The sequence below is a fragment of the Miscanthus floridulus genome, chromosome 1 (assembly GCF_019320115.1).
Source record: "Miscanthus floridulus cultivar M001 chromosome 1, ASM1932011v1, whole genome shotgun sequence".
Classification (NCBI taxonomy): Eukaryota; Viridiplantae; Streptophyta; class Magnoliopsida; order Poales; family Poaceae; genus Miscanthus; species Miscanthus floridulus.
Genome location: NC_089580.1, coordinates 36871877 through 36896851, shown reverse-complemented (window position 1 = coordinate 36896851; position 24975 = coordinate 36871877). Strand labels below are relative to the sequence as shown.

Genomic DNA, 24975 nt, shown 5'->3' with positions numbered 1-24975 from the left:
TGATTCCTAAATTTATTATATGTCTACATGTTCCTCTTCGCATGGCCAAGGGAAACTAACTGAAAGGATCTCCATTGCGTAGAAATATAAACATCTTCCAAGGAACTACCTATAGCTTAGTTCTCATTGAAGATTGAAGTACCATCCTCATGGGTTATAGATGAGTGTTGAACTTTTTCTGTTATTATGAATACAATTTAACATTAAGCATATACAACATCATATTGAGAGGTCAGGGGTTAGAATTGACCAAGTGAGACACACTTATCATTGTTAAGACAGGTGGTGGCAGCACTATTATATACTCTGGTGTACCATAGTTTTGAGTCTTTTGGGTGCATGTTTCTATAGCATCTTCTTCTACATGTTCTTTGATCGACTATTTCTAAGAATAGTGCACGCAACTGTTACAACATCATTTGGTCTCTTTTTTTTAGAGCTGGACCTCTTAAAATATCCATACCACCTCTATTAATCAATTTTTAGTGGCGGTTGTTGATTGTACTAACCAGAATATTTTTTATGCCTGCCTGTGCAAATAAATCAGCCTATATAATGTCCTAAAATCAATTATGTAGCGATGGGCGGCGGGGCAGCGGGAGGTGCTGGAGGCCGGGGCTTGCCGGATCTGGACGCGGAGGCACTCTCGCGGCGAGGGGCGGCGGGGGAGGAGACGCCAAGGAGGGAGAAGAAGACGCGTCGGGGGAGAACAGGAATAGTAGACGGGGCAGGGAGAAGAGTGCGAGCGTTTTCTTATCCGCGTGCGCGCTAATATCCATTTTGTTGTCATGAATTTGTACAAGTAGCCTAGCCAGATTTTGAATTGGAAATGTTGGGGTCAACGACCCAGCTATCCCGGATGCCTCGTCCGATCGGCTGTTTCATCAAAAATAATAAAAAAAAAGTTCGGCTGTCTTCTTCACTCACGGGTCTTCCAAATGTTATTCCCCAATCCCCACTCACCACCGAATTCCAATTCTGCGCTCCACCGTGACCGCACTCCCGCGGCACTCTCGACCGCGGCTGGCCGGCTTCCATCCTCCATCTCCACCTCACCTGAGCGTCGCCGGCCGCCTTCCTCACTCTCCATCGCAGTTCACTGGGCATCGCACGGCTTGAGTTCGTCGCGCCCACTCGTCCACTTCCGTCCCTCTCCGACGGCACCTCAGGCCAGGAGCGGCGACTAATCAGCCTCCGCCTCTCTTCCTCTCTACAGAGCTCGGTCCGCATCCTCCCTTGGCGACAGCATCTAGCGATGCAGACGAGATCGGGTAGGAGCAGCGCCGCCCGCCTCTGCTGGAGTCGGTGGTGCCGGCGCGCACCTCAGGTCGGTCCCCACCGAGCCAAAGGCACCCACGAAGCACGGCCCGTGCTGGTGATGCTCACGCGCTGCCGCTTGGCGCCGGCTCCCACTCTGAGGCCAGAATCAATCAGCCCTGGCCTCTCCCTCCCCCTATGTTGCAAAGTATGCTTCAAATGTTTCTGATGTTATCAGAGGTATGTTGCAAGTATTTCATATGGATGTTGCAGAAGTAGATCAGGATGTTGCATATGTTGCAAGTGTTTCAGAGACATGTTGCAAACGTTTATTCAAAATATTTCATCTGTTTAAGGTGTATGTTGCAAACATTTTTATCTGGATGTTGCACATGATTCACACATATGTTGCAAGAGTATGTTTGAAATGTTTTAGTTGTTTCAGTCTTATGTTGCAATAAGTGTTTTCATATTGCAAGTTGCAAGTGTTTTATCTGGATGTTGCACATGTTTCACACATATGTTGCATTCAAATATTTTATGTTGCAAGTGTTTCGTGTTTTAAAGGTATGTTTAGAGAGTCATGGGGGCACGGCCTGGACGCTGGGGGAAGAGGGGCGGCGAGCCGGGGGCCGGCAAATGGGGCACACGGCGTGCCTGGGGGCCTGTGGACAAGGTGTGCTCGTCCTTATTCACGCTCTCGGGTCCTGCCCGCACGGAAAGAGAAGGGTCAAGGGGAAGGAGTGGTGGGCGCAGCCGGGTATGCGTGCGGGGCAAGGTGAGGCGGACGGGAACGGGGTACGTGTGCGGGGCAGGGCGGGGCGAGGCAGACGGAGGACGGACATGCGCGTGCTACAGCGATACAACACAGCGGAAGACACGGGCAAGCGGGCTGGGGCAATATCACGTACGGGGCGTCCGGAGCAGATAGACGCGCTCATCTGCTCCGGACGTCCGGGCACTAATAATTCCCATTTTGAATTCATAGTAGCCTAGCCGGTTTTGAATTCGTTGTAGTAGCTTTTATATTTGCTTGAGCGCGTACACTTGTACATCCTTGCAATCGCCTGGCCGTCCGTCGTGTGTGGCCGTGTGGGCATTGTGTTGTGGCGTCACTGCGACACTGCCCAAGTGCCTAGGTAATTCCAATGCCAAGACGGACACCAACAGATTAACCTGAAACCGAACCGCACTGGGAGCAGATCGCTTCACATTATGGCAACAGCAGCAAATCTTGCCGTAATAATAAACCAGCTACCAGAAGACTGGTGCAGTTGAAAAAAAAATGTAAGAAAAGCATTCTGTTATTGCTTCCATGTATCACAAGGTCATCAACAAAATGGGCGTCCATCCAGAAACGCACATGGAGTTTCCTAAAAAAAAAGAAACACACAGGGAGGATATAAGAGTAAGATCATCCGCGCACCTCGCAGTAAGCATCATCTAGGGTCATTGTTGCAGAACCACGTTAAACTTAAACATGAAATGGCACTGTACCTGTAAATTCTCAGGACATGCCTCCTCCCAACTAATGGAAAACGGGTTAAAAAAACCGTGGAGGTGGCAATACATTCTTATTATAATTTATTACAAAATTGGTTACTTTTGTCAATCAGCAGAGCTCGGGTTTCATCTAAATGTTCTCTTTTCTTGAGCGGTTTTTGCCCCCAAAGAATTCTTCAAAACAAGGTAGTTGCCTCCTTTCATTTACAATAGCAGTCTCCTAATGTCGCTGAAATTCAGCGCCAGCTCCGTGAAAAACTTGCCTGCTCCCGTACAGTGCAAAAAAAAGGTGATTAAATTGTGAAATACAGCCCAAAAGGGAATGAGAGACAAAAACAGAGAAAAGAGATGCACACCTCCTACTTGCCCATCAAATACACGATGGTCAGCAGACAGTGTCAAGCTCATCTTTGTAACTGCAGCAGCCTTCTCAATTCCTGGACAAAGTCGCATGAGTTAAAAAATGTGTCGGCAATTGTTCTGGGCAGGAAAGCAGTGTGTCAAGAAAATATACCATCGCTGTCCACAACAGGTTCAACAACCTTGTTACCTCTACCGACTGCGAGAATGCCAGACTGATAGAAAGAAATGAAGAATAGGAATCATCAGTACAAATTCGAAGGATCCCATTACTAGGGAAGCAAACATGTGTGAGGAGGGACCTGTGGAGGGTTAATGATTGCACAGAAATGGTCCACTGGGTACATCCCAAGATTTGAGATACTGCATAAGAACAAATCATTAAAATGTTAAAATATCGAATTTCAATGATGGAAAGAACTCCCTGAATAACAATGGTAAACAGCCACAAGTTGCTTGCCTGAAAGTTCCCCCTTGAAATTCGTTAGGTGCAAGCTTCCCAGCTCTTGCCTTTTCAGCCAGCTGCTTAACCTGAGTGATTATGAACAAAGAAACCCATAAATGACTCAAAACCATTGAAAATAGAAATTGTTCTACACACAGAAAGGCTGATTTCTGATAGAATTGTAGACCAGAAAACTGTGCAATTTTAGTGATTTCTTCTGCGGGCGGCAAACTTGATGGTTGTTGATGCCAAGGAGCCAAGAATTACACGCTCAAAAACAAAAACTGCCTGAGCATCCTGGCATACAAACATCTGCTGAACTTTGACAACATTATCATACCTCTGACGATATTGCAGATATAGTCTTTTGATCCGCATTTCTTATTATTGGGGTCATCAGGCCCTGGAATAGCAAAGACCATCATCAGGCACTTAAGGTACACTGATAATTACTTCTGTGGAGTGTTGACTCTAGAATCATACCTTCTCCGTGGCAACGGCAATAGATATATCAACTGAATAACACTTTTGGGTTTCTTCCTTCTCATTGTTCCAGTAAGCTGGCAATAGATGCAAATACATAAAATCTTCCAAAGTGGAGACTGAAGAGAGCTACACATACTGGTCTAAACAAACAAAGCATACAGAAACCAGCGTGTTTACTGAATAGTTTCAATCAATTCAGCTATACTACAAATCCAAAGAAAAAAGAAAAAGGAAAAGGAAAAGAAAGGATTCCTAAGTAAACACGGCAGGAAAAAGCTTGTACTAGCATGATTCTAGTTAGAATTCACCAAAACATATCAAACAGCAATAGACATGGCTGCTTTCCACTAGTACTATGCTTGTCAAGTGTGCCAATATACATTTAAACTATGACTCCTTCGATAGAAGCTGAAGTATTCCTATAGGAGTAGCCAGGGCTTGGGTGCTGGACCTGGGGTTCCAATTGGATATCCTAAGGCTTGTACTGTTGTACAAGACATAAGCTTACAACGAGCCATGGTCTAACCACCCAAACTCACCGCTCAGTGAACAGAAAGCACAAGGAGGTTGGTATCTTATTTTAATATAACGGCACAAATTCTAGCACCCTGAAAAGACAAACTCAGCACAGCCCCATTGTGCTGATCAAATTCAGCTCATGGGAATTCTATACAATATGTTAGTTTAATGTAAAACTAGCTTAGATTCAACGGTTTGAGCTGGAACTAGCTCATAGCTATGTTACACGGATACTTCACTGAAGCCGCGTATCACGTATCCGATACGTATCGGATACGGATACGTGTCCGATACGTCTAGGATACGTATCCTCCGAGTATCCGATTTTGTATTATTTTCATTGAAATCGGATACTCCACCGGACACGTATCCTGCGTCCCGATACGGACTAGCCCAGTAGAAGCCCACGGAGACAACCTTAGTCCCGCACGCCCGCAGTTGCATTCCCGCAGTCAGTCCCGCACGGAGACAACCTCACGCCTCCGCCTCCAGGCGCCACCAGCCTCACCGCTTCCTCCGGCGAAAACCGTTCCTCTCCGGCGCGCTACCTCCGTTCCGGGTGAGTCTAGGCGCATCGCCTCCTCCCACGGCTGGATCCTTGTCGGCCCGGGTCTGCGCGATTCGTGGATCCGGTGGCCCGGGTCTGCGCCGTCCACAGCAGTACAGCGCCGCTCCTCCCCTCCCCTTGCTTCTGCAGGCCTGCAGCGCACCCCCTCCTCCACTGTCCCCTTTTTTTCACATGGAGACTAGTTGTCTCTCCGCTAGCCGCACGGATCCTCTCCATCAGTCCGTCCTCACCTCTTCTTCCTCTCTCTCTGCAGGTCTGCGAGGTAGTGCCGGCGACGAGGCCTCTCCAATCACTCCGGCGAGCTCCCCTTCCAAAGTGGTGAGGTAAGCCTGCCCCCGTTCCTTACCTCTCCTGTAGGCTCCAGACTCTGAACCAATGTTTTATTGTTATCACTTATCAATTTTAGAACATGCTGGCTGCTGCTGCATGAACTGCAAGGTGATGTACTGAACTACTACTGATTAGTGATTACTGAATACTCAAGTAGTCAAGTTTTAGTAATAAATTGATTGATAGTTGGTTACTTGGTTTTTCTGTGCAAATTCTGGACTTGGAGTCTTGGAGTTGGAGAACTCGAGTGTTGGAATATGAGAGTATGAGTGTATTAGGCTCATGAGGCCCATGTATGACTAATATACATTGCTACCCTTCTAGGGTTAGCCTGATAATGAATCCACACAATTCTAGCATGGTATCAGAGCGTCGCGCTCGCGCTCCAAAGCGAGGGCGGCCGCCCGCACCCGGGCCTGGCTGTCCGCAGCAGCAGCCCGTGCAGCCACGAGAGCGGCGGCGAGAGCGGAGTTGGCCCCTGCCGTCTGGAGAGGGGCAGGGGGTGGCAGAGGAGGGGGAGCGGGGAAGAAGAAAGGCTCCAGGGTCTCCCCCGCGCCCGCGACGGCGGGGCCGCCTGCGCCCGCGCCCGCAGCGGCGGGGCCGCCTGCGCCCACGCCCGCAGCGGCGGCTGGGCCACCCACGCCCGCGCCCGCGCCGGCACCCGCGCCCACGCCCGCAGCGATAGCGGCGGCGGCCGGGCCATCCGCGTCCGCGGCAAGGAGGCCGGCGCCCGCGCGCTGGGCCCACGACGGGTAGGGAAGGGAGGGGAAAACGTGGAAGTAGGTTGGGGAGGGAGGGGGAGGGCGTCCAGCCATGGCGGCGGCAAGAGGCCGGCCGGCGGCGCCTGGCGGCTGGTTGGGGAAGGGGAGGGAGGAAAACCTAGTCTGATACCATGCTAGATCGCCTGGCGCCTGTCGCTAACGACGCGGCTGATGCCCTGGCCCGCCAGATCGCTGAGGCGGAGCAGCTCCTCGTCCTCCCTCCATCCTACGACACCGCGGCCACCTCCTCAGGCTCGACGGGTCACCGCGCGTCTTACACCACGGTCATCTGGCACGACCCGGCCGACCCGCACGTGGCTCAGCTCCACTACCAGGCCGGGGGTGTCCAGAACATCCGACTCCTCGTCCCGGTCGTCCTCGAGCCTGAGTCGCCCTCTTACGCCCGCTGGAGGGACCTGGTTCTCCTCACCCTCCGCCGCTACGCCCTCGACGACCACGTCCTAGTCGACGCCTCGGTCGCGGTCCAGACCCCATCGTGGCTGCGCCTTGACAGCGTCGTCCTCTCCTGGATCCTCGGGACGATCTCCCTGGACCTCCACGACCTCGTCCGCAACTCTGCTGACGCTCGTCGGGCCTAGCTTGCGCTCGAGGGCCAGTTTCTGGGCAATGCCGAAGCCCGGGCCCTGCGTCTCGATGCGAGCTTCCGCACCTTCGTCCAGGGTGACCTCTCCGTTGGCGATTTCTGCCGGCGCATGAAGAGCATGGCGGACTCCCTCGGCGACCTTGGCTGGCCCGTGGAGGACCGCATTCTGGTCCTCAATGTCCTCCGCGGGCTCAGTGACCGCTACGCCCACCTCCGGACGTGGATCACCCGGCAGAGGCCCTTTCCCTCCTTCCTGCAGGTCCGTGACGACCTTGTCATGGAGGAGCTCACTCAGGGCGTCCAGCCAGGGTCCACCTCCGCGCCAGGGTCCTCGTCTTCCTCGACTGCCCTGGCCGCTACTCCTCCGGCGCGTTCGTTCGCTCCACCGCCGTCGTCGCTTCTTGGTTCTCCTCCCCCCGGGCCGAGCGGGGGTGGGGGGGCCGTGGCGGCCGCCGTCGCCGCGGAGGGGGGCGTGGGGGCCGCGGGGGCCACCACACACCGGTGCCTCCAGGGAGCCACCAGGCGCCCGCGACTCCACGGGGTGCAGCCTGGCCCTCTTTCCACAACCCGTGGTTGGGGCGCATCTCCATGTGGCCCTTCCCGGCTCCAGGCGGAGAGCCTCGCCCACCAGTGGCCTTGCTCACTGGAGCTCCTCCGGGGTTTCACTCCCCGTCTACGTGGGCTACACCTCCCGGCGCATCTTCGTGGGTGCCACCTCCCGACACCTTGCCCGGGCCTGTCGGTTGGAACCCGGCGGCCTTGGCCAGATCCTTCAGCACCATGGCCCTGACACCGCCTGCCGGTACCGACTGGATTGCCGACTCGGGTGCCACTTACCACACTACTCCAGACCCTGGTATACTCTCCTCTATTCACCCTCCTTCTGCCTCTCATCCTTCGTCCATCATGGTCGCGAATGGTTCGTGTATTCCAGTTACGTCCGTGGGTGCCGCCGGCACTCATGGTTCCTTTCTTCTTCCTGACATTCTTGTTGCACCCTCTATGGTTCACAACCTTCTTTCTATTCGTCGTTTTACAGCTGACAATTCTTGTTCTGTTGAATTTGACTCTTCTGGTCTTACTGTAAAGGATTTGGCTTCCCGGCGTCCTCTTCTCCGATGTGACAGCACGGGACCCCTTTACACCCTTCGGTTTCCGACGTCTGCTTCCTCTTCGTCGCCGTCTACTTTGTCAGCTGCCTTCGCCGCCACTCCTTCCACCACTTGGCACCGTCGCCTCGGCCATCCTGGACGTGATGCTCTGATGCAGCTTAGTCGCAGTTCCGACATTGGTTGTACTCGGGCTCACGATGAGCACTTGTGTCATGCGTGCCAACTGGGCCGTCATGTTCGTCTCCCTTTTTGTTCTTCTTCTTCACATGCTACGCATGTGTTTGATCTTGTACACTGCGACCTATGGACATCTCCTGTCATCAGCATTTCTGGGTATAAATACTATCTTGTGGTGGTTGACGATTTCTCGCATTATTCGTGGACTTTCCCCTTGCGTGCAAAGTCGGATACCTTCACCACTCTTCTCCACTTTTTCGCCTGGGTGTCTACTCAGTTCAGCCTTACCATCAAGGCCGTCCAGTGTGACAATGGCCGTGAGTTCGATAACGGCACCTCCCGTGCCTTCTTCCTCTCTCACGGTGTCCAGTTGCGCATGTCTTGCCCGTATACCTCCTCCCAGAACGGCAAGGCCGAGCGCATGATTCGCACCACGAACGACACCATGCGCACCCTTCTGCTCCAGGCGTCGCTTCCTGCTCGCTTCTGGGCCGAGAGTCTGCACACCTCCACCTATCTCCTTAACCGCCTTCCTTCCGCTGCCTGCCCGGCTCCCACACCGCACCACGCTCTCTTCGGTACCCCTCCTCGGTATGACCACCTTCGTGTCTTCGGGTGTGCGTGTTACCCTAACACCACTGCCACCGCTCCTCACAAGCTGGCTCCCCGTTCCGCTCTGTGTGTCTTGGGTACTCCCCGGATCACAAGGGGTACCGGTGCTTTGACCTCACCTCCCGTCGGGTCCTCATCTCTCGCCACGTGGTGTTTGATGAGTCTGTCTTCCCCTTCTCCACCACCACCACACCATCTCCCACCCCCGATCCTGACCCCTTCTCTCTGTTTCCCACTGACACGGTGGTCCAGCCGTTTTTACCGCTGTCTCCTGCAGGTACTGCATCCCCGTGCCCCTCGCCGGGCCCGTGCCCCCGCTCGCCGCCCACCAGTGACGCCCCTGGCCCTGCGCCCTGCCCGGGTCCGGAGGCGTCGCCCTCCGGAGCTGCCCCTGCCCCTCCATCCGCAGCGGGTCCGGGGACGCCGCCTGTCGCACCTCCTGCGCGTTTCGCCCAGCCGGTGCACGTCTACCAGCGCCGTGTGCCGGCGGCAACGCTGCCTCCGGCACCACCGGGGTCCACCTCTCCACTGGTGACGCCTACACCGGTGGCTCCTTCTCCGCCGGCGACCCCTACACCGCCGCCGCCGCCTCAGGCTGCCCGTGTCGCGTCGCCGGTGTACCACCCGCCACTCCTTCAACGACACCCGCGGCATGTTCACCCTATGGTGACGCGTCACGCGGCTGGTACCCTGCGGCCCCGGGCTCTCGCAACGATGCCCGACGACCCGCAGATCTCTCATGTACCCTCTTCCGTTCGCGACGCCTTGTCGGACCCTCATTGGCGCCGCGCGATGGAAGAGGAGTACGCGGCTCTCCTCGTCAACCAGACATGGGATCTGGTGCCCCGTCCACCCGGATCCAACGTCGTCACCGGCAAGTGGATCTGGACACACAAGCGGCGGGCTGATGGTACCCTTGAGAGGTACAAGGCTCGCTGGGTTCTTCGGGGTTTCACTCAGCGCCCTGGAGTCGATTATGATGAGACTTTCAGCCCCGTGGTGAAGCCGGCCACCGTACGCACAGTGCTCTCCCTGGCTCTCAGTCGCTCTTGGCCCGTGCATCAGCTGGACGTCAAGAATGCTTTTCTCCACGGGACTCTCACCGAGACAGTCTACTGCAGCCAGCCAGCGGGGTTTGTTGACTCTTCTCGTCCGGACATGGTCTGCCGGCTCAACAAGTCTCTCTACGGCCTCAAGCAGGCCCCCCGGGCGTGGTACTCTCGGTTTGCTACTTTCCTGCTGACACGGGGGTTTGTGGAGGCCAAGTCGGATACGTCCCTGTTTATCTATCACCATGGAGCTGAGACTGCCTATCTGCTGCTCTACGTTGATGATATTGTCCTCACAGCCTCCAGCCCGTCCTTACTCAGCCGTGTCATCGCCTCTCTTCAGCAGGAGTTTGCTATGAAGGATCTTGGTGTGCTCCACCACTTCCTCGGGGTCACTGTTGAGCCTCGCCCCACCGGCCTTCTCCTTCACCAGCGGCAGTACACTCTTGATATCCTGGAGCGTGCTGGGATGACTAACTGCAAGCCCTGCTCTACTCCAGTTGACACACAGGGCAAGCTGTCAGAGGCCGTGGGCACCACCGTGGCAGACCCCACTGCTTACCGGAGTCTTGCAGGTGCCCTTCAGTACCTCACCTTCACCAGGCCAGACATCACCTATGCAGTGCAGCAGATATGCCTTCACATGCATGATCCCCGAGAGCCTCACCTCACTGCGCTCAAGCGCCTCCTCCGTTACCTCCGCGGCACTGTCGACTACGGCTTACTCCTTCAGCGGTCTTCCTCCACCGAGCTCGTCGTCTACACTGACGCCGACTGGGTCGGGTGTCCGGACACTCGGCGCTCTACCTCCGGCTACGCTGTCTTTCTGGGCGGCAACCTGGTGTCCTGGTCGTCCAAGCGCCAGCCGGTGGTCTCCCGATCCAGTGCCGAGGCGGAGTACCGAGCTGTCGCTAACGGCGTGGCTGAGGCTTCCTGGCTCCGACAGCTCCTTGCCGAGCTCCACAACCCTCTCTCCCGGAGCACGCTGGTCTACTGCGACAACGTCAGTGCGGTGTACCTCTCCACCAACCCCGTGCAGCACCAACGGACCAAGCATGTGGAGATCGACCTACACTTTGTCCGTGATCGGGTTGCCATCGGCGATGTTCGGGTCCTCCACGTCCCGACCACCTCCCAGTTTGCCGACATCTTCACCAAGGGCCTCCCGTCATCGACCTTCACCGAGTTTCGCTCCAGCCTCAACATCATTGGTGGCTAGTTGCGTCTGTGGGGGGGCTCGTGTGTGTGCTTCTTTTCATGTCCAGTCTGTAACTCCGCTGCGACGGTAGTTCAGACTACGGGGGGGTGTTGGAATATGAGAGTATGAGTGTATTAGGCCCATGAGGCCCATGTATGACTAATATACATTGCTACCCTTCTAGGGTTAGCCTGATAATGAATCCACACAATTCTAGCATCGAGAATGGACAATTGAAGAATGGAGATGCTTCCGGAGTTCCGGTCTTTGCTTTGGCTGGTAATTGCTATTGCAAGGTAATTTACTACTTTCACTCTTTCGCAATTTTAATATGCGCTATTATCTATATTTATTAAAAAACAGTAAAACGTATCCGCGTATCGGGTTTCTTAGAAAATTGCCGTATTCGCGTATCCGTATCCGTGCAACTTAGGCTCATAGTATTCCAGTGCAACATATAAATGTTCAAACTACCATCTTGGTGTGCATAATCAGCATGGGCCATGCAATCAAAATGAGAATGAATCATGCTATGGAGGCAGTCTTGGGATGCTACTACTGCTAGCTTTCTAAAGAGAACGCTGCCATGTACTTAAGGGTAGCACACAATTAACTTCCCAATTTCAGACAGAAAAATCCCTCAAAAGTTCCTCAGAAATGTCATTGTGGAATTCTTATGTATACACCAAGCAGGATTTGTGATTCATACATCTGACAAATAAATAATTCTAGTTCCATGCCTCAGAAAAAAAAAACATTGGAATTTGATGGTTATTTTGTTTGAAATTACCATTTGCTTCAGGGACGTTCCGCAAGGCAATTGCCACAGCCTTTATGATGATATCATTTACTGAAACTTTAATGCCATGTTGCTCTGCAATGAATGAAGTCATGAGCAAAAACGACCTTTCCTGTTATCTTGAAAATAATAGAAGTTATCTGATTACTGAAAATTATCAGATAAAAGAAGATATATAACACACCTTTTAGTTCATTCCTGAAAGCAAGCAAGGGATCCAGCACAACATCTGACAACAATGTAAAACATATCATCACGCTACAATATTATGAAAATAGCACGTGCATGGACTGAAATATGAATACAAACCTTTGGATAGATACAAATGTGGAGTCGTCTGTTTTGATTCGAGCAACCTTTTTGCAATGACCTGCATGATAAGAAAACATGTTTGCACTGCTGAAACAACATGGACCTCATAGATTATACTTTATTCAAGAAAAGGATTCGTAGATGAAGATGATACATTATAACATTGTAATGCACAGACCTAACCGAGTTCACTTTTCATGAAAGACAGCTCTTTACTAGTAGCAAGATCCACTAGACATAAAAATGGACGATATTGGCTGTAAACTGGTACAACGCATTTGCAGAACCCATCCCCTCAACAAACAGTTATATGTGCTTGGACTCATATGACGAGTTCACAGGTTGAAGCTCTTGATATTAATCCAAAATACTATGTAAACAAAACATGAAGTTCATTAATAATCTGTTTCTGTTATGGTTTAAGCTTCTGAGGTTATAGTTGTGGCGGGTGCACGGACGAGGCTTGAGGCGAGGACGACGAACAGGCGGCGCCGTGCTCGGCGCCGTCGCTGTGAGGGTTTCGAGGGAAAGGAAGAAGAACGTGGTCGCCCAGGGGGCCAATGGGAGATGTAATCTCAATCCCTGGCTAACCTTTATTGATCCATAGAGTTTGATACATATAGGACTCAACTTAACCAACTATCCCTATCTTTTAGGACTCTGTAATCTCAACTAACCAAACTCTAATGACTCTCAATCCAAACCAACCCGAACCCCTGGTGACCGCCCAGCTTGGCACACGGTTGAGCCTAGCCACTACGGCGTCTATAGACTCTGCCGAACATAACATCACTCCCCCCCTCGGCAAACAGCTTCTCCTCAAGCTGAAAGGTGGGGAATTCGGCGCGGAAATCCTCGAGCGGTTCCCATGTTGCATCCGCTGGCGGAAGACCTGCCCACTTGATGAGCACATGCCAGACCCCGCGACGAAGCTGTGCACGCAAGGCTTGCTCCGGTTGGAGCAGGCGACGTCCCTGGTGAAGCGGAGGCAGAGCTGGCGGTGTAGACGGTGGAGGACCTCGGAACGGCTTCAACACCCCGACGTGGAATATGTCGTGAATCCGGGCTCCGGCTGGCAGCGACAAGCGGTACGCCACCTCGCCGATGCGTTCGACAATCTGGTATGGCCCGGCGAACCGAGGGCTGAGCTTGCCGCGACGCCCAGGCAGCAGCAACTGTGTAGGACGATGAAGGATGCGGAGCCAAACCCAGTCACCCACCTGAAACTCCAAAGCACGATGAGTGCGATCATAGTGGCGCTTGGCATACTCTTGAGCCTGGAGCAGCCTGGCGCGCACATCAGCTAGGAAGTCGTCTCGGTTCTGCAGGAGGGCGTCAATAGCATCTATGCGGGAAGAACCTGCAGTATAAGGCAGCAAGGCCGGTGGTGGTCGACCATACACAACCTGGAACGGCGATGTGCGGAGGGCTGAATGATAGGACGTGTTGTAGCAATACTCCGCCCATGGAAGCCACTCAAGCCATGCGCGCGGTCGGTCCCCTGTGATGCACCGGAGGTACATAGCTATAGTCTTGTTGACCGCCTCCGACTGACCGTCCGTTTGCGGATGAAATGTTGTACTGAGTCGGAGCGTGACACCGGCAAGATTGAAGAGATCTCGCCAAATGTGGCATGTGAACACCGGGTCCCGATCACTGACAATTGAATTGGGGAATCCATGGAGACGAACTATGCCCTCAAAGAACGCCTTGGCCACTGACATAGCTGTGTACGGATGGTTGAGGGGTATAAAATGAGCATGCTTCGAAAATCTATCCACCACAGTCAGGATGACACTCTTTCCATGCACCGCGGAAGCCCCTCAATGAAGTCAAGAGCTATGTCTGCCCACACCTGCAAAGGTACCTCCAGGGGTTGCAAGAGGCCGGCTGGTCGGAGGGAGTCCACCTTGTTCTGCTGACATACGGCGCAAGAGCGGACAAAATCATGGACCAGCCCGCTGTCATGGTCGATGAAGAACTCCGAACGGAGGCGCTGCAAAGTCTTCTGGAACCCCTCATGGCCTACTGAATGCGCAAGGTCCAGCAGCGCGGGCACAAGCGCCGACCGAGCTGGAACGAACACCCTGTTGCCGTACAGTATAAGCCCGTCGACCACGCGCCATGGCGCGCCACGCTGGGCGACACCCGTGTCCCGGAGGGCGCGCAAGTCCGGGTTCTCCTGCACCTCTCTTCGTAGCTCATCAAATAACTCAAACGACGGACCAGAGATAGCATGAGCAGCTGCCTCGTCGTCGTGACGGCGGGAGAGAGCATCCGCCACCGTGTTCAAGCTACCTGGCCGAAACTCCACTGTGAAATCATATCCGAAGAGCTTGGTCACCCAGTGATGTTGCGGCGGTGTCGACAAGCGCTGGTCCAGTAGAAACTTGAGGGCGTAGTGGTCTGTACGCACCACAAAACTGCGCCCCCACAAGTACGGTCGCCAGTGTCGCACGGCCTGCACGAGGCCGATAAGCTCACGCTCATATGCCGCCAGTTTCATGTGGCGCTGCGCAAAGGGCCTGCTGAAGAAGGCAATTGCACCGATGCCCTGATGAAGAACAGCGCCGAATCCCGACCCCGACGCATCGCAGTCCACCGTAAAGGGCCAGTCAAACGCCGGCAGCTGCAGCACCGGCGCTGTAGACAGTGCCCGTTTGAGGGCGTCAAACGCCAAAATAGCCTCATCCGACCAGTTGAACGCGTCGCGCCGAAGAAGCCGGGTCAGGGGCGCCGCGATGGCGCCGTAATCCTTGATAAACCGGCGGTAATAGCCGGCCAAACCGAGGAAGCCGCGTAAGCCGCGCGCCGAACGCGGTTGCGGCCATGTCTTGACGGCGTCCACCTTGCTGACGTCCATGGCCACACCTTCAGCCGAGATCACATGCCCGAGGTACGCCACTGAGGACTCGGCGAACGAGCACTTGCTGCGCTTGAGCCGCAGCTGGTGTGCACGGAGCGCTAAGAGGACCGCCTTTACATGCTGGAGATGCGTTGTCCACGACGGGCTGTAGATCAAGATGTCGTCGAAGAAAACTAAGACAAACTTACGCAGGTAGGGCTGGAGGACGGCGTTCATTAGGCTCTGGAACGTTGGCGGCGCATTGGTGAGGCCGAACGGCATGACCAGAAACTCGAAGTGGCCATGGTGTGTTCGGAACGCCGTCTTCTCGATGTCCTCTTGATGCATTCGGACCTGGTGGTAACCGGAACGAAGATCCAGCTTCGTAAAGAACCGTGCGCCGCCAAGTTCGTCGAGCAGCTCCTCCACAACTGGGATGGGGAACTTGTCCTTAACCGTGCGCTCGTTCAGAGCCCGATAGTCAACACAGAAGCGCCAGGACGCATCCAGCTTCTTGACCAACAACACCGGAGCCGAGAACGCCGAAGTCGACGGCCGGATAAGCCCCTGATCTAGCATGGCAGCACACTGGGCCTCGAGCTCGTCCTTCTGAAGCTGCGGATATCTATACGGCCGGACTGCTACGGGTGCTGTGTTGGGCAACAAGTGGATGCGGTGATCACAACGTCGAGCCGGCGGCAGCCCCTTCGGCTCCACAAAGAGGTCGTCGATCTCCTGCAGTAGGTTCTGTAATAGGGCCGGCCCGTCCGGTTGTACAGCATGGAGCCGCGTCGACTGAACGTCATACCGTGTGGAGCCGATCCCCCTCCAGAAGACACGGTGACCTGCCCTTGTGAAAGCCAGGCATAGGTCGTCAAAATCCCACAAGATTGGCCCCAATGTGCAAAGGAACTTGATGCCGAGGACCATGTCGTAGCCATCCAGCGGAATAGAATAGCAGTCCACCTTGAACACTTCATCTGCAATCCTGATGGCGACTTCTGTGGCGAGGCCGCTGCATGCGACGCGGTCTCCGTTCGCGACGAGCACGCCCGCACCCGGGCATGGCTGGAAGTGGAGGCCAATGCGGCGACTGATGTCCGCGCGCATGAAGTTATGCGTAGACCTGGAATCCAGGAGAGCGACAAGCTGTGTATTCCCGACCGGAACGTAGAGCTGCATCGTTGTTGCTGTTCGAATGCCGGTGATGGCATTAAGCGAGATCCGCGGGGCATCAGGGTCAATCAGGGACAGTTCTGCTGCTGCTGTTGTGGATTGTACTGACTCCTCGCTGTCCTCCGGCTCCTCCACAATGTAATCCGAGGCCTCCAAATAGAACAGGCGGGCACACTTGTGACCACGGACATACTGCTCGTCGCAATTGTAACAGAGGCCTTGCTTGCGGCGCTCCGCCATCTCCTCCGGCGATAACTTCTTGAAGAGCCGAGGAGATGGCCCTGGGGTGGCCGGTACCACGGCTGATGCTGAGGACGATGCCGTGGCGGCGGTCAAGGCACGGCGCCCAGGGCGCGCCGGTGGTGCCAGTAGAGCCAGCTGTTGTGGGCCGTTCCGGCGTTCATACGCGCGCGCTAAGCGCATCGCCTGTTGCAAGTCGTGCGGATCGTGGAGCTCGACGTCCACACGAATATGATCAGGAAGGCCGCCGGTGAAGAGCTGTGCTTGCTGGTCCGGCGAGAGGCGGCCTGCATGCGCCAGTCTGGCCTGGAACGCGTCTAGATAAGCTTCGACATTGGACGAGAACGGCAGCTGTGCCAAGTCGGCGAGATGGTTGGCGCTGAGGGGAGGCCCGAACCGCTACTGACAAAGCCTTCTGAAATCATCCCATGTCGGTCGGTCGGCGTCCCGCTCGAGGACGGTGTACCACATCTGGGACTTGCCGGTCATGTGGAAGGACGCGAGCCACACCCAATCGACCGCACGGGTCTGCTGTCCTCGAAAGAACTGTTCGCACTTGAGCAACCATCCCAACGGATCGTCAGCCCCATCATAGCACGGGAACGTAAGCTTGTGGTAACGCGGCACCGCTGATTGTTCAAGCTCCGAAGGCCGGTGATGCACTGATGTTGGGGACTGCATCAGGGCAGACGCATGAGGGGCATGTGATCCAGAACCTTGCCGGATCTATGACAGCGGAGGTACTGGTGACGGGGACGTCAGGAAGGAGATCTCCATGATCGGCACGCCTTGTGACGGTGTCGGCACCGACAAACCCGCAGGACTGGCACTGGCCGCCATCAGTGTTGTCAGCGTGATCTGAGGAGCCGGTGAGGAGAACGGCAGCTCCCGCACCGGTCTCGACATTGGTGGCGGAGGAAGACCACCATAGCCCGGCAGCCCGTACTGGAACGTCGAGGAGGAGGGCCGGCTTTCAATCACGGACACGCGCAGCGACAACTCCGCGATCTGTCGCTGCAACGCGCCCATGGCCGCTGTCATCCCGTTGAACGCCTGGGCAAGGTCTGCCGGGGAAAAAGTCAGCTGTAGCATGGGCACCGTCGCCGAGACAATGGGCTCTGTCGTGGTGATTATGGCGGCGGAGCTGACGGGCGCGGTGACTGATGGGGTGGCGGCGGAGGTGGGGGGCGGTATGGAAGCGGAAGCCGCAGGAGCAGACATGGCTGATACCAGGTTGTTATGGTTTAAGCTTCTGAGGTTATAGTTGTGGCGGGTGCGCGGACGAGGCTTGAGGCGAGGACGACGAACAAGCGGCGCCGTGCTCGGCGCCGTCGCTGTGAGGGTTTCGAGGGAAAGGAAGAAGAACGTGGTCGCCCAGGGGGCCAATGGGAGATGTAATCTCAATCCCTAGCTAACCTTTATTGATCCAGAGTTTGATACATATAGGACTCAACTTAACCAACTATCCCTATCTTTTAGGACTCTGTAATCTCAACTAACCAAACTCTAATGACTCTCAATCCAAACCAACCTGAACCCCTGGTGACCGCCCAGCTTGGCACACGGTTGAGCCTAGCCACTACGGCGTCTATAGACTCTGCCGAACATAACAGTTTCATTGCGTGAAACTCTCGACCATGCTACAATCCATATAGCTAGGGACAAGACAGAGGGAGCTCGTGTGGTCAATATTTCTTTCAGTGTCAAAAGATTGAGGCTTTTACTTGTGTGCCATTATAAAAGTTGGTAATTACCCACGAGCCATTAAAAAAGTTGAGTTCTCACAGGTGCCACTGCTCTGAACTCTTTTGCCCTCCACGCCACTTCTGTCAGATTTGGCTCTAACGGTGTCAAACTACGGGTGTGAAAAGTCAAAAATACCCTCAGGTCTAAATATGCAATTAATTTTTTTAGCATCTTAATGATCTCAAATGAAAAAACTCAAAACTAGAAAGTTGTAGATCTCGTCGGGATCTACAATATTTTTTATAAAAATTATCTTCATTTGATTTCGTACAAAAAAATATGATTTTTCTATGACATTAATAATATCAAATCATATTTTTTTGTACAGAATTAAATGAAGATAATTTTTATACAAAAATTGTAGATATTGTCGAGATCTACAACTTTCTAGTTTTGAGTTTTTTTCATTTGAGGTCATTAAGATGCCCAAAAAAATTAATTGCATATTCAGACTTGACGGTATTTTGGACTTTTCACAACCGCGGTTTGACACCATTAGAGCCAAATCTGACGGAAGTGGCGTGGAGGGCAAAAGAGTTCACAACAGTGGCACCTGTGAGAACTCAACTTTTTTAATGGCTTGTAGATAATTACCAACTTTTATAATGACGCATAGGTAAAAGCCTCCAAAAGATTCTGTACTTTAACAAACTATGACTGGAGAATGAAGCAAGCAACAACAACAAAGCCTTTAAGTCCCAAACAAGTTGGGGTAGGCTAGAGTTGAAACCCAGCAGAAGCAATCAAGGTTCAGGCACATGAATAGCTGTCTTCCAAGCACTCCTATCTAAGGCTAAGTCTTTGGGTATATTCCATCCTTTCAAGTCTCATTTTATTGCCTCTACCCAAGTCAACTTCGGTCTTCCTCTGCCTCTCTTCACGTTACTATCCTGGCTTAGGATTCCACTACGCACCAGTGCCTCTGGATGTCTCTGTTGGACATGTCCAAACCATCTCAACCGGTGTTGGACAAGTTTTTCTTCAATTGGTGCTACCCCTAATCTATCACGTATATCATCGTTCCGAACTTGATCCCTTCTTGTATGACCGCAAATCCAACGCAACATACGCATTTCCGCGACACTTATCTGTTGAACATGTCGTCTTTTCGTAGGCCAACATTATGCACCATACAACATAGCAGGTCTAATCGTCGTCCTATAAAACTTGCCTTTTAGCTTCTGTGGTACCCTTTTGTCACATAGGACATCAGATGCTTGCCGCCACTTCATCCACCCTGCTTTGATTCTATGGCTAACATCTTCATCAATATCCCCGTCTCTCTGTAGCATAGATCCTAAATATCGAAAGGTATCCTTCCTAGGCACTACTTGACCTTCCAAATTAATATCTTCCTCCTCCCGAATAGTAGTGTCGAAGTCACATCTCATATACTCAGTTTTAGTTCTACTAAGCCTTACAAGGAAAATGAAAGCCAGGTCACACATCACACATAATCAAATACAGTGGAAGTGCCTGGGATGATGGGTGGAGTCAGTCACTGCAACTTCAAGAAGGGATAGCACATGTGTGGACTAAGGTCCTACTTCAAGGGATCTTGACCCTTGAGCTTAAGGCTGCTTGAAGCTGAAGTGCACAAAGTTAACTGAGTTCTTTAGCTTCTTAGGAGTTCCTTTTTATTAAGATTTCAAAGCATCCAAAACAAGCTTCTCAGAGTTCCTTTTATTAAGATTTCAAGGCATCCAAAACAAGCTTCTAAGAGAAATAGACTTCTAGAGGAAGCAAAGCCCGCAAATGAGCAAGGCGTAAATGTGGGAGCTGAGTTTTAGCCAATACTGATGTTTTAAAAGACTCACTAAAAGCAAATATATCCTGCAGCACTTCAAAAAACAATAAGGTGAAGTGTGAAAGTTTAGGTATTAGCACTAAACTTAGGGTGTGTTTGGATATGTGTGGGCGTTGTGTATCTGTGAGGGCGTGAGAAAATCCCACCAAATGACCTTCAGTTGTGTGTTTATGTGCCACACAAGCGCCAAAACCCAAGAAGCAAGAAATTCAACGCTTTCCCAAGACTTGCAACTACAGGGAGAAGCACTTCCCCAAGACAAGTATCCAAAGTTCCAAACAGGGCCTAGACTGATCTCAGATGCTAGTTATTGAGTTTACCATGTGCTTAAGGTAACATAAGAGAAAGCTATCATAATATCTACTGAAAGAAATAAAGTCAAACACAGTACCTTGCGTATCTGACTATTCGGAATATCTTCATATGTATCAGCCTTTTGTGAAACAGGGGATGCTTGAGCTTGGGAATCTCGAGTTGGCTGAGACGAAGGTTGAGCTGGAGCTTTCTTTTCTTTGGTTGAACTTGAACTGACACCTGACTTCAATGCCGCCAGAACATCCCCTTTCAGAAGGGTGCCACGGGGCCCTGATGCTCTCAGTGATGACGTATCCAGTCCATGTTCCTTGATCAGTAACTTAGCTGCCGGGCTGATCCGGCTCACTGTTGAGGTTTGTTCAGGCACATTAACTACTTTATTTTGTGGCGCACTTTCTGTTGAATGCTCCTCCTTTTGTTCACCTCCAAAAGATGTATCAGCTGGTATACTTTTAATATCCTCGAGGTCTTCAACCTTACAAAAACGACAACCAGCACTCAGTACAAAAGAATCACTAAGATATAAATCACCACATTAAAATGGATGTTTATAACACAACAAACAATCAAATCAATAATGGAGCTATACCGTGACAGCAATGGGTTGTCCAACCTGAACATCTTTAGAACCTTCAGGTGCTAAAATCTTGGCCAGATACCTGAAGCATTAAAAGGGTAAGGGTAAACACAAAAGGTGTGTGCAGGATATAAAAACATTCATGATAAGAAATGATAAAGTGACACAAAAGAATAAAGATTTGATAAACAAAAATACACGAATGTTATGGGCAGCCAGCTGGGAGCCCACAACACTAATTCAAAAAATTGAAACCATAATTATTTGATTTAGCAGTGCCAGTTTCCAGTTATTTAAAACTTGCACTTTTTTGTGTAATTACCCATAATGGTAGAATAATTAAATAGACTTAAAGTTGCAAAAGATCACCGGAGTATCCTTCCACGCATTTTATGGACCATGCATGTTATAGAACTTAGGTCAGTCTGCCATCAACACAGTCCATGTGCAATGGAAAAGGTAATCAGGTGAAACAAAGAAGAATGCATAATTGCATATTACGCTCGGTTTGACTTGGAACAATAGATTGATAAAGATTGTCTGAGTGTAAATAAATAAATAAGGTTTAAATAAGTTAATTCCGCTAGTGAATTTTTTCATACAAAGAAATGTACCAGTAGGTTATCATAACACAAACATGGTGTTAACTTTGGAACTAAATATAATGAATGGGTTTCATTCAATTTTAGTGAGAATCTGTTCCTGGAGCATTATCACGTGTTCCGTCCATGAATGGGGGGTTCTAATGAAAAGAACTAGCAACTATTCATGAGATTACAACATCATGATAGAAAATGTAAACATGGGAATGCAACATCATAACAATCAAAGTAATTGAAACATTACCAATAAAATCTTAGAAAATTTCGTCAAGGACATTACCCCTCTTCAAGGCTTTCAAACTCAAGAGTGGCTTTATCAGTTTCTATCTCGCATATCACATCACCAACCTCTATCTGCAAACAACATAAAGTTTAGGAACGCTGTTCTCAGAACTAAATAAAACACATTAAATGAAAAAAGTAGGAAACCCTAAGCTGGAAATAGGATATTCTTATTGAATCAAAAAAATAACAGTTAGCAGAAGCATAACCTTGTCTCCTTCCTGTTTTCTCCATTTCGCGATGTTACCTTGATTCTAATGAAAACTGTGTCAGAGTACCAAATATGCAAAAATACAAAAGACACAAAGCAAACAACATGTATTAATGTATTACTAAGATAAATGTTTTACCATAGTAGGGGATAGTGCTGGCATTCCAACCACCAGATGTGGAGGAAGCCCTGCAAAAAAGATAAAACAAATTAATGGAAGGTTGTTTATAAAAATAATATTGCAGTATAACCGATATGCGCTAACAGAATATCCCGATACATGTTTTAAATGATAATTTAGTTGTAATAAATATGAAAAAAATTACAAGTAATGAGGTACAAATTGATGTGATTCATCAGCACAATATGTTCACAGAACAGGATCTTGCTTAGGGCATTTCTCTTGAATCAGTTAATTTTGTAGAAACCAATTGTTACTGCAGAAAATCACACGATACTGCATAATGATATAGGTGACCACATGAGGTTCTTTCCTTGTTCAGTAAATTACATTGAGAACAAAAGGAACATAGTTAAACCATATATAACTTGACAAGTCCACGAGATTTAAGCTAGCAATTTAAATACACATTTTCTGTTGATGCCAACCACGGGTTGATAAATTCAAAGACTTGCACAACATCAAAGGTACAGAATGAAGTTCATAAGTTATGATAATCTTCTGTTTGTTTATCTCTGATGTCAAATTAACAATGTGAGACATGTGGATATACCTGTAGATGAGAACCAGCGGGTTGGCAAGGGGATCTGCAATAAGGACGCAACATAAGTATGCAGCTAGCAATTTTAATGGATGAAAAGGATTAGTGTTTTGGCCCCACCTTGTAATGTGCGCCCAGAGATGCTAGAAGTGATGGCCTGGAAAGAAATCATACTTCAGAAAGACAATATACTCCACGAAACCTTATTCCAACAATCTTCAATTGCGAGTAAATAAACTACACAAGTGTTGATCCACAGTCACAATTTAGCAGTTAACCCTAGAGTTAAAATTGGTGCCAGCACAAGTCCATGGAGTGACAAACAACTAACACAACAGTAGGAAACCGAACAATCCCTTGAGGTAAAGTCTACAATGATATACCTCGTGGACGCACATCTGCCTGCCTCTGCTAAGGAACCCCTTGCCCGCGACAAGCTGTGGGAGAACAACATTACACATCGTCAAATAGCTGTCTCGAAAAGCATCAAAATCTGCACAAATTTGTCTGCAGCGTCGATCGCCTAAAATCTTACCAGACCAGAAGTGCACGTATGTTTGCCATCTTCCCAAGCAAAACCTCCGCAGCAAATGATCCCTGGTACCAGGATACGCAAAATGTGTGACAAAACAAAAGGGGCAGCAAAGAGGGGTGGAATTCAGTTGGGCACAAATATTTTGTGGAACGCTACAATCTCTAACAGGGCCACGCATGGATGGGCGGATTGAAACATTAGTGGCAACAAACACTACGGTGCCACACAAATCCACACCGAAACCCTAAATCTAAATGGAGAGGAAGGAGGTTCCGAATTTGACCGGGAACGGAACCAATCTCGTGCTTCCAACAAAGGAATCCGTCCCCATTCAAGCGAGCCAGGACTACCAGGAAGGAAGAGATCGCTACTCACCGGGACGGACGGATCTCCAAGCCCGCTCGAGCGAGAGAGGGGCAGCGGCCGTCGGTGGAGGATCCGGAGGAGAGGAGGAGGAGGACTACGGCGGGGCGGAGCCGGGCGAAAGGAGGGTTCGGCGGCGCCGGGTTAGAAGCCCCCCACCACCACCAGCGCGGACGAAGACGAGCAGGGGAAGGGAACCGCAGCCGCAGGGGAAGGGCTGTCAACGAGCCGAGCTCGAGCGAGTCCCCGAGCCGCTGGGGATACCGGTTTTTTTTTTTTTTTTTTTTTTTTTTTTGACAACATAGCGGGGCCTTGTATAGATCACCTCCAAATTCGAAGTTTTTTCACTCTCTCTTCATCACATCAATTTTTAGACGTATACATGGAGTATTAAATGTAGGTAAAAAATAACTAATTATACAGTTTGGTTGTAAATCACGAGACGAATCTTTTGAGCCTAGTTAATCCATGATCGAACAAAGTTTATCCAATACAAACGAAACGTGCTACGATGTCCAGATTGTAAAAATTTGCAATCTAAACCAGGCCTGGTCTTGTTTAGATTAGGTTAAGAATCAGTATTTGACACTGTAGCACTTTCGTTTGTATTTGACAATTATTGTCCAATCATGACCTAGCTAGGCTTAAAAGATTCGTCTCGTAATTTATAATCAAACTGTGTAATTAGTTATTTTTTTATTTACATTTAATACTCTATACATATGTCTAAAGATTTGATGTGATGGCGAGAGAGTGAAAAAACTTGGAATCTAAACAAGGCACTTTTTCTTTGGCCAAGGGGCAACGTAGAGGGAAACGACCATAACGACGTACGAGTCCAAGGGGTTCAAATTTCCCTTTGGACACGTCGAAATTCACGATGTAATTGGGGCTTGGAAATATCATTAAGATTATTATACACAAGATATCATAGACTTTTATCATGGTTACAATAATAAAAATGTCCCTAGCTTTTACCGGTACACATCGTAATAGTCAAAGCACTCCATTTGTTCCTGGAAATCGAAGGTATGCCGAGGAGTAAGAGCACCCCATCGCATTAAGAATGCATGTGATACTCTTTCTCTATAACTAATGATAATGGAGATCAAAGATAAACCAAGCTCCAACATATCTCTTTTTCTCAAAGAAAAGAGGAAGAACCTCTGAATTTTTTCGAACACCTTTCTTCTTTCCCCTCTCACTGCATCTTGGGCCCAACACGCATATTGTTGTTGTGCCTCGCCCGCAAGGCAGGCAAGCCGCCACCACACGATGCCTTACATCGGACAGGCAGCCAACACCCTTGTTGAGCTACGCGTCTCACACACATTTCGAGCGGGGCAGCCACCCATGCTCTATGTTGGGCTGGCAGTCGCAGCTCAACCGTATCTCGCATGTAGGCGGGTAGCCACTGCCGCGTCGTGGCCACATGTGCACCGCGCTCCGTCGGCAACAAGGG

At 50.8% G+C, this 24975-nt stretch overlaps 1 protein-coding gene across 1 annotated transcript; it reads right to left on the bottom strand.

Annotated features, from left to right (window-relative positions):
* Positions 1-2660: 2660 nt before the first annotated feature.
* On the bottom strand, positions 2661-23736 carry LOC136482919 (dihydrolipoyllysine-residue acetyltransferase component 1 of pyruvate dehydrogenase complex, mitochondrial-like). Its single transcript, XM_066480099.1, has 20 exons — positions 23526-23736; positions 23151-23212; positions 22999-23052; positions 22736-22772; positions 22628-22661; positions 22033-22082; positions 21892-21936; positions 21681-21754; positions 20811-20880; positions 20298-20696; positions 12090-12150; positions 11965-12009; positions 11772-11855; positions 4049-4125; positions 3906-3968; positions 3581-3651; positions 3423-3483; positions 3275-3335; positions 3117-3197; positions 2661-3023 (listed from the first exon to the last, which is right to left on the bottom strand). Exons 2-20 carry the CDS (start codon positions 23177-23179, stop codon positions 2965-2967), a joined length of 1455 nt encoding a protein of 484 aa, XP_066336196.1. The 5' UTR covers positions 23180-23212; positions 23526-23736; the 3' UTR covers positions 2661-2964.
* Positions 23737-24975: the final 1239 nt, after the last annotated feature.

Bases quoted from the DNA above. Each gene is read 5' to 3' on its own strand.
- LOC136482919 (XM_066480099.1), bottom strand. From the start codon at position 23,179: ATGGCAAACATACGTGCACTTCTGGTCTG. The intron at 23,053-23,150 runs GTAAGATTTTAG...GTTCTCCCACAG, and splicing joins ATACGTGCACTTCTGGTCTG to CTTGTCGCGGGCAAGGGGTT. The intron at 22,662-22,735 runs GTGGGGCCAAAA...TCCTTATTGCAG, and splicing joins CTCTGGGCGCACATTACAAG to ATCCCCTTGCCAACCCGCTG.